At 44.1% G+C, this 10,018-nt stretch overlaps 1 protein-coding gene across 1 annotated transcript; it reads right to left on the reverse strand.

The window, feature by feature from the left end:
- Positions 1–3,264: 3,264 nt before the first annotated feature.
- LOC109399518 (uncharacterized) lies at positions 3,265–9,818 on the reverse strand. Its single transcript, XM_019671967.3, has one exon. It carries the CDS (start codon positions 7,970–7,972, stop codon positions 5,504–5,506), a length of 2,469 nt encoding a protein of 822 aa, XP_019527512.3. The 5' UTR covers positions 7,973–9,818; the 3' UTR covers positions 3,265–5,503.
- Between the last annotated feature and the right edge of the window lie 200 nt (positions 9,819–10,018).

Genomic DNA, 10,018 nt, shown 5'->3' on the forward strand with positions numbered 1-10,018 from the left:
GGAGGATTGTGCATTTTTAAGCTGGCGTTCAATTATTTTCTTTCCACCCAGGCGTGGTGGGATTTGGGCGGTTGATGCCGTTGAACGCAATGCACTGAGAAAAATTTGGTGTTAGGAGTTACTAGAAATCCTATATGGATTTGATCCATCAATGTATGCACTTATAACAATGATATTTGAAGGTTTCATGGCTATCATGTGCATTGTACTAAGTGCAAATCTTGTAAATTGAAATTGATTTGGAAGATTCTCTTGATCTTCATTTATAAATTATTCATACAGTTATTGTTTTAAACCCTATTCGTTCAACTGTTTGTAAACATATACAGATTCTTGAATAAAACACATTTTGCTGTAACTTTCCTAACAGGGTTAAGGTCCCATTAGACATGACAAATATTTGGCCAAACAAGCCCAACGAATGACCAACACCACGTAAATCATAGCAACCTTGGATGAATGTCGGGCTTCAATGGCAAATATTTGTCATAATGACAAACAGTCTAATGGCACCTTTACGTAATCAAAATGCTACACTTAATGAAATTCACCCAAATTGTCAAAGCAGAAAATTAACACCATTTTTGTAGTGAAATTAGAGCGCAAATTTTTCACAGTGTAGCTCGGTAAATGCAATCAGCTGGAGAAATGAATCTCCAGCGAATCTCGCACACGCGTCGCTGGGGAAAATGACCGCTAATTTAGTGTGACATGGCTTGATGCCCAGGCGGATTGAATTTTTTTTTTCGAAGCTTTCTCGCATCGAATTTCGGCAATTTTTCTGATTTCGAATACAGTCAGCGCCGTCATCGTCGTCGTCTCCATAAGTAATTGCCTTTTCCCTTTTTCCAATCAGTCGAATTGATTGGTGTCGTCACGGTCAGTAGTGGTAGGAAGTGGTGGTGCGGTCGGCGGCAAGCCGGAAAATCCGAAAAAATGTGCATATTCATTTGATGGGTCTCTATGAATCAATTTTGTGGCAATTTGGGAGCTGGTGAACAGCGAAGATCATTGACGCGAGGCGGGAAAAATGGAAAATGTGCGAAACACTAACGTCAACGAACGATGGTCGATCACGTGTTATCAAATCGGGTGCAATTGGACGGGGTTGGGGCAATTGCTTCATATCATTGACATCAAGGTGTGCAATTATTACGAATGTTCAAAATACGTGGTGGCTCAAAATATCTTGTTTCAAACCTCCAAGCTTTAAAAAACTTTAATGTTATACTTTTTCAAATTGAAACCAAACAATGTTTGCAAGACAGGTACGACAGGTCTCCATTGTTTTGGATCCTTTTCCCGGTATTGTTGTATTGAGTCCATCGAGAGATTTTCCCCAGAGTTCTTCCTGCGTTTAACTCGAAAAAAAAAACCCGTGTGATTTCATCGAGGATTCATCCCAGGATCTCTACATGAATTTCTCTCAGGTGTTTCAGGGATTTCCCCAAAAGACCATCCCGGGATTTCCTCCAGAGATTCTACAGGAGTTATTCCTGGGATATCGCCTAGAACACCTCCGAAGATGCCTTTAGGAGTTTTTCACATTTTTTTTTCTGCAGGAGCTGTACCCGGGTTTTCATGTGGAGTTTTTTCAGCAGTTCTTCAAGAAATTCCCGTGAGCTTTTCCCAACAATTTCTACAGGAGTTTCTTCTGAGATATTTCTTGAAAGTTCTCGCGGGATTTCTCTTGAAGAGATTCTCCCGAGATTTCTCTTCGAAGAATTCCTCTGGTGTTGCTTTTGGGATGTCTCTCAGAGTTCTTCAGAATTTATCCTGCACTTCCCACAAGATTTTTTCGAGGGTTTTGGCGGAGTTTCTTTTGTGATTTCTGAAAGAGTTATTGCTGATGTTTCTTAAAATTTCTTTCGTATGTGTTTCCAGCATTTTCCTCATAGTTTTTCACAGGGTTTCCAGCAGTAATACTCCTGAGACTAGTTTTAGAGATTTCTCCGAGATTGCCAATGTCGAGTTCTGATTTTTCTTTCCCAAATCTTTTCCGGAAGTTGTACTAAAATACTGAAAATTCCTTTTGGGATTTCTCCCCAAAGGATTTGTAATATAGGTTTTTGTTTCCAGAAGTTTTTTCTCATCCCGGAAAATTATATTAACCTCGCGGCAGTTGCGCGGTTGGCTACCTCCAGCAGCACCACGCTAATGCTGAGTACCAGAAGCGGGGTTTTTTTTTTCAAACGTGTTGTACAAAATACAACAGCGCGATTGCTCGAGGGTTAAAGTCCTGAAGTAACTTTGTATAACTTTTTAAAGCATCCGGCGAGAAACTCTGGAAGCATATCTGAAAAACCTCTGGAAGAAGATCCGGGAGGTGCTCCTGCAGAAACCCCGTGAAAAACTTCTGCAGAAATTCTGGGAGAGAGCTACAACTCTTCGAGATTCCGGAGGAAACGCCGGAAAAATCTCGGAAGTAACTCTGGGAGCGAATAAAAAAAACTGCTGGAGAAATGAAAAAAAAACTCGGGTAAATCTTCAGTAAATAAACCTTCAAAGAAGAACTCGCTGGAAAAATTTTGTGAGAAATTTAAGAATTTTATGAAAAAGAATTCGATAGAAATCCAAGAGCAATCCCGGAAGGAATTCAAACAAGAATCTTGAATAAAATTCCAAGAGTAATCCCTAGAAGAGCTTAGGAACGAACTATTCATAAATTTTTAGTAAATTCTTTAAAAATCTCTGAAGGCCAGTTGTAATTAAATGTTGCTTCAGAAAATTACTGAATACTATTCTGGTGTTACTTGGAGAGCATTTCTCACAGAAACTCGCCTGCACCCAAAATATATATTTTAAATAAAAAAGGTTGTAGTTTGCATATTCCGGGAAAAGATTGATTGATGACAATTTTTCAGTAAGCTCTCTATTCATAAGTGTTCAAAAGAAATGCCATAGAAAGTAGCAAAGATAGTTTGTTTTTAGAAGCACTTTAGAGTGCCGCTGAAGTTGATCACCAAACGTCAATCGTTTTACAAATAAACATAAATTGAAGGTTAATTCAGAAAACAGGTCAAGGTCACATAGGCATTGACCGCAAAATAATCTACGTTCAAGGTTTTACCTATTTAAAAACAATAATAAATAGCATTAAAGGCACAGTTTTTCAAAAGGACCTATCTGACTTCAGGGATTACCTGTTCTTTAAATTGTTCTTAGTTATTGAAACTCTTATTACATACTTGAATGAAAATCTTTCAAACACGGCTTATAAGACAACAAAAACAAAAGAAAATATCTCTATTTTTGTCAGACAGGTCAATTTAAAACTATATGCGAGGTTGCTTCCGGAACCAAATTCCTCACGCAGGCCAGTTCCTTCAATAACAGATCAGCAGCAGTGACCACTAAATGACAGCAGCATATTCCATTGTATATTCAAATTTAAACGCCTAGGAGGCACTAGAAACCTAAACTCTAATCACTTAGCACTAGAGACTATCATTCGTGATGCGCACTTTTGACTCCTCCCACAATTTAACAAACTACCTACATATATGTATGTGTGATGTGTATGTGTGTATCGCTGTAACAACTAGTAATGCGCGAACAGTTTTTCTTTTGAATAAATACGAGGGGTTTTACAGTAAATAACTAACCATTGTCACGAGATACAAGGTCGATGATAATAAAGTAACAGCGATGAAAAAGTACAACGAAACAAAAAAGTCCTAACCTAAATAAAAATAGAAATCTTTCAAGATTCTCGTCACGCACAAACGACAAACCATCGCAAACATACGGCTCACCACAAGAACGCCCCATGTGCACACTCTCACTCTCTGCTGCGCGCATTCCTCATCCGATTGCGTCGCGACGTCCTTTTCCGCAGCACCTACTATCCGCGATCGCGCACCCATGATTCAAAACGCGCTGCGCTGCGACGCAAAGCCAACAACGATCGCGCATCGCAGCCTACACAGCCGCGCACACCGCAACGAAGCGGCGCCCATCGCCCATTCATCAAAACCATTCGCTTCGGTTGCTGACTCGCGGTCGGGTCGGACGGATCGAAACTCGCGAAGGTAATGCAAAATAAAAACAAAAAAGTCTGTGCTCGTGGTGATCGGGCGACGATCGCGCCGGTGCTGTGAGCTGCGCAGCTGCTGCACCTCTCCTAAGTCAAAGTCAAAGCCAGTCCCAGTCCGTGTGTGGTGGTGGCGGCTGCTGAAGATCGGAACAGCAACTCAACCTCGTCGGCAGCCACCAGACCACCAGTTGTCTTTCTCTTTGCTCTTGGAGGCGCTTGGCCTAAGCTCACGTGCCACGCCAGGCTGTCTGCCTCTTCCGTCGCGTCGTGCGTTGCTCACTCATGCCGCTGCTACCGCGATCTGGCAGCAACATTCTCGGGTCGAAACCAGACAGCCAGCGAAGCCGAGAGCACGTTTTTATCTGCAGACCTGACCGGGCTCAATGCACATTGGCGTAGTTGGGGAGGTCATTGAAGGAAAAGGAACTCTTCAATGATCTTTCTCTTACAATTAGATAACCAATAATTGTAGAAAAACTAACTTTAGAAGTCTAAGATAATCGATCAAGCGTCAAAATAAAACAAAGATAATTCTACGATATCTGATTTTAAGGAGTTATTTGAACTTGATCAATTTATCTTAGAAGGTATGTGAATCACCTGAGAAGTAATCAAGTGGCAACTCTAAAGCAACTACTTGAAGAAGAATGATGGGTTAGCTGATGACCTCATCTATTAGAAAAAGAGCATTCAAATTGTACTCTCAAAATGTTAGGTAAACAAGCAGCTGCCACAAAATGTTTCCATACGTAATGTCAACTCGAATTAAATCAAGCTTCTCAGTGAATCCGGTGAATCCCTTCTTAAAACTGAGCTGACAAAAACACCCGCTTTCTTCGCGTAATAAATTTTGCACAAGGACCGCTCGACATTGAAAAGATCAAAATAACCCCTCTCCTTCGACGGGCGCCCCCATCTACGCCAATGCCGACTAACGCTCGTAAACTGGCATTACCCGCGTTGTACATACAACTGTAGCACTGACTACAGCTATGCCTGTGTGTGCGTAGGTAGCGGTATAGATGAATAAGCACTCGATTGTTGACTTTGTGCAATTATTCACGATCGCCGCGCACCGCCGCAGCTCTTCCTCATTCTTCGGCATACTGCGCTGCGTACACATAGCGATGCACTGCGATCGAGAGCTGCATTGGTGCGCGAAAAGCGTGAGAAAAATAACCCGCGGACGTATAGCGAAAGTTTTGAACCACGATGCAAATTCGCGCGACGATCGCGTGCACGCGTGTGTTCTATGTGGGAGCCTCTCTTCATTCATACGCGCGATCGTTCAATTTTGTGTGTATGTTGTCTGTTGTATAAAAGCAAAATACTTAAGGACGAAATACTCTTAAATTAGAAGCAAAATGTGACCTAACCGAACCTTATTCGTCTCTTGCGTGCTATGCAGCGTGGGACGGGATCAATCTATCGCTATTTCTGCGTCGCATTCTCACCTGGGGTGTTCTCCTACTGGGCTGGGGGGACAATTTGTCCGACGCGACGAGTTCGCGAACCGAAGCCCCGGCTGCCGTCCGGTCCTATCGGGGTACGAACCACAGTTTCGGTGTTCTGTCCATGCTGCTGACACTGCATCTGTACGGCGCTGTTAGACCGGGACCGTGGTCCTCCCACCGAGTACTCCGAATCGATCGAGATGCGGCGATCGTAGCCCGAATCGGTCGAAATACGGCGCCCGTTGTAGTACTCGGAGCTGCTGGACAGCTTTCTCAGCGGGTCGAAACCGTTGGAATACTTCCTCGGCGAAATGTTGGGGCTTTCGTAGTTCATCGGTCCGTTGGAAAACTTCCGCTCAAAGTTGGATTCCATAGAAATGCGACGCTGTGGAGGCATGCCCATTTCCGGGGAATTCGTAAACTTACGCTCAAAGTTGGAGCCCACCGAGAATTTGCGGTTGCTATGGTCCGAGCACTGTGATATACGGCGGTAGACATCCGAACACTGAGACATGCGACGTGAGCACGAGCAGAAGTCAGAACAGTTAGATGATCTTCGCGATGGCACTTCGGAGCAGTTGGACGTACGCCGGGACATGCTATCTGCCATGGACGAACATTGAGAAGTTCGCCTGGACATTTCACCACAGCTAGAATATCCTTCCGAGCAGCTGGAATACTTGCGCGACGGATCATTGCCGCCCATGGTGAATCCACTAGGACGGCGATTGAAATAATCAAAGTTTTCATTTCCGTACGAATACTTTCTCTGCTGGGGCGACTGCGGCATGAACATCGGTTGCTGCGGCATTTGCTGCTGTGGTTGTAGCGGAATCATCTGAGGCGGCATGGGTGGCTGCTCATGGTGCATTGGTGGTGGTGGTTGCGAGACCATCTGTTGATAGATTTGCTGCATTTCTGACTTGGGATAGAAACCACCTGATCCACGTCGCATTTTGTACCGATCAAAAGTTTCGCCTCCACGGCTACGCTCGATGTCGTGACCAGCAACGTATTTGTAGTTTTCGACGAATTTGGTTACGTTGGCCTTTTTGCCAGTCTTCTTCTTGGGTGCGACTAGTTCAAGGACTATGAACTCGTCCATGTTCTGGGCTCGACGAGCAGATGAAGATTCGGTAAACTCAATCAGAGCACACTCGTTTTGCTGCAGCTCTGGGTGTTTGTTGATGAACTGGCGGACATCAGCTGGGATAGGGCCGCCTGGACGAAGAACGCGGATCAACGAAATCTCACCACATTTCGAGAAAAGTTCCGAAACTTTCTCCACCGTATATTTATCATATGGCAATCCGGTGGCAACGACCGTGCGCGATGGGGTTGTTTCATCATATACCGGAAGCGCCTCCAGTCGTCGAATTTTCGTTCCCAAATCATTAAGCTCAATTTTGACGCTCTTGCGTTTGATGGCATCGCCAACGACTCGCCAATCTTTCGTCAGTTGGCGGACACGCTTGAAGCTTGAAACCAGCTTCAAACTAACGAATCCTTCTTTGTTGCGACGAACATGTTTCAACAAGAATGCATCCTTCAGGATGTTCTCGTTGGAGAAGTAAAATTCGACTTGCTCAATGATCTTTTCGCACATTTCGTCGTCAGGAACTTCAAATGCCTCATCTTCGTTGGGTGCATTTTCGTCCAGTTTCTTGGCAACATCGCAGCCGGAGTCTTTTGCTGCATCATCCGAGGATCCAGCTCCAGCATCTTCTGGAGGATTCTGGGACTCTGTTGAATTTCTTCTATCGAACGAGAGTGATACGTCGCTGTCGATAGAACTAATTGAATCCTTCGTGTCTGAATGGGACATTTTGACTGACGGTGGGGCTTGTCCCATATGGTCATTTTCCTCCAAATACAACTCATCATCCTCTTCCTCATCATCATCCAGATCATAATCGTGGATCTCATCATGTCCATGGTGATGGTGATGATGGTGGTAGTGATGCTGGGGTGCTGGGTCTTCTCGCAACAGCTCCTGATGCTGTAAGAACGTGTGATTATCGGTCATCAAAGGTGAAAGAGTGTCAGGCTCCTCCGCATCGACCGTATCGTCCAGTTCTAAGGCTTCTAGAGCCTCCTGAATTGTTTCCTTGATGATTGTCTCACTCTTCTCAGCAATCGTAATCGGAGCTGAGCACTTAACTTCGGCTGATGGCTGGGGCTGCTGGGGTTTTTCGGTGCATTTCTTTGCTTCCTCAACGTCCGTGCCCGCAACATTGGCGGGTTTGCCACTCAGAGCAGCACTTTCACTTTCTTCTTTTTCCATAGGAAGCATATCAGTCATAGTGGCGGTTTCCACCTTTTCAACAATTCTTGCATTACCACTGCTATTTGCCACGCTGGTTGGCTCCACAGCCGTGACTGCTGGCGCCGCTCCCTCCTCCATCTCTGGTTTGTTGGCAACTGACGGCGGTGGGGTGACCAGCGGTACTGATTCACCAGTCGGGGTACTTACTGAAGACATGTTTCTGCTTGCTTGCTTGCTTGCTATTCTTCCCTAGCAAACACCTTGTTGGGCTGCCGTGCAGCGCTGATACGTATATACTCTAGTTTTTTGATTGCTATATCGTAAAGTTAGCTATCTAATATGGCTTCGTTTATTTCTGAGTAAAAGTATAGTTATCTACTTTTGCAGTGGTTCCGTTGTTTCTTCTTTCCTGTGTGTTCCTGCTGCTTATCAACCTTCTTCGTTTTGTTCCGAACGATTTTTAAAATTAACAACGTAGAAATAAATTAAATATTTCTGCACAGCCGATTATCACTGGGGTGGGTGAATTAATTTTTCCAATTTCGCTCTCGCACGAAACAATACTCCAATACTGTTATAGACGTTTTCCATGCATTAAATTCGCTACGACTTCAAGCACTATTTTTCCGTTTTCCTCCTTCTGCTTTCTTCGCACCGATGATTTTTTCCTCTTGGCTGAATTCATTCACCAATAGTGCTGCTGCTGCTGTGGTTGATGCAATGGAGCAGTCGTAGTCGTTTTTCGTTTTTGTTGTTGTTGTTGCTGCTTGCGTGTGGTTGCTTTTTCTTTTCGTTCCGCACTCTTCTACATTCGTCAAAGTCTTTCCCGTGGTTCGTCGTGATGCTCGGTTTAGGGTACTTTCACAATTACACTTACTTTTTTCTGCACCACACACGTGCGCGGGTACTGTCCGAACGCAGGAGAAGACGTGGATTGGGCGGATGGAGGAGAAGCAAATTCGGTTCAGTGCCTCAGTTTTTTCCTCCTTTCAAGTTTCGAGCTCCACTATATACTTCTTCTGCTGTACACAATTTCTTCTTGCATGCACTGTTGCAACTAACAATTGATTTGAATTATCGTTGATTAGAGTGAAATGGCTCAAAAAAGTTTTTCTTCTCCGTCCGTTGACTTTTGTTCTCTCTCTCTTTTCAGTCGAAATTGTTGCAAACACACGGTTTTTTGTCAGTTTAACTAAATTTAATGTGTTTTTAATTTACTTTTGTCTATCACTCACTTAAGGCACTGGTACTTTCTTGTGATGTCGTTTTCTTTTTGATTTAGTAACTTTGGAAGGTTGATTTTGGTTCAATTTCTTCTCTCTTTTCAATTCAGCGATCTGTTCTTACTCGGAAAACTTAGCTACTGCCACTTTCAGAATTATTCCACATGAAGGACCTAGCTTTCCGAAAAACAGGATTCTAAAGGGGTGGCCAAACGCTTTGATTTTCCAATTTCTGCCAATCAGCTGCTTAACCCCTGTAGTGGGTATCAATCTCTGCAAACATGCACACTTGCCTCCTCGATCTGTCTGCGTCAATCGCCAATCAAAATCAGCTTCAAACGTTCACCGCAACTCTCTGGTAACGAACTCCAACTCGCACCAATTATTAAACATCCATTCAACACAGATTAGCTTCACTTTTCCCTTGGCTTTCCTCGTCCCAAACTCTTGAAACACCACAGTCCAAAAAACGAAATCGAGCAAATTGAACTTTTCCTCGAAACTATTCTATATTCGATCGGATTTTTCGTAACGTAACACATAAATCGTAGCGCACATGGGAGAGGGGAACGCGGGGTTGAGGTGTCTGATCTCTGGTTCAAGTGTTTAGTGTTTTCACTGTTTTTGATAGTGGCGGCGTACACGCGGATACATATGTGGGAGCAAAACAGTACAAATCTTCAAAGGTGTTTCCACGACAAGTGTTGTTGAAAGACTAAAATACAGCATTGAAATTACGCCGGTTTTATATCGTCTCTCCCACCCCGCAGTCCCGAAGCACGCATACTAGCATTCCGTCGCGCTCGTTGTCGTCGTCGTGCTGCTACCGCTGCTGCTGCTTCTGCTCTGCGGGTTCAGTTCAGTGTGATGTTTTCATCGTCTCCATCGTCGTGGCTTGGTAGTAGTCGTCGTCGTCGTCGTCGTCGTCGACGACGTCGCCACGCTGCGTCCAGCTCTAGTTCGTGCACTAGTGTAAAGAGAGCATAGGATGATTATAGTTATAGAGTTATAAGTCCTGTTCAACGACGTAGGTTGAACT

Source organism: Aedes albopictus, unplaced genomic scaffold (genome assembly GCF_035046485.1).
Source record: "Aedes albopictus strain Foshan unplaced genomic scaffold, AalbF5 HiC_scaffold_424, whole genome shotgun sequence".
Lineage (NCBI taxonomy): Eukaryota > Metazoa > Arthropoda > Insecta > Diptera > Culicidae > Aedes > Aedes albopictus.

Bases quoted from the DNA above. Each gene is read 5' to 3' on its own strand.
- LOC109399518 (XM_019671967.3), bottom strand. From the start codon at position 7,972: ATGTCTTCAGTAAGTACCCCGACTGGTGAATCAGTACCGCTGGTCACC.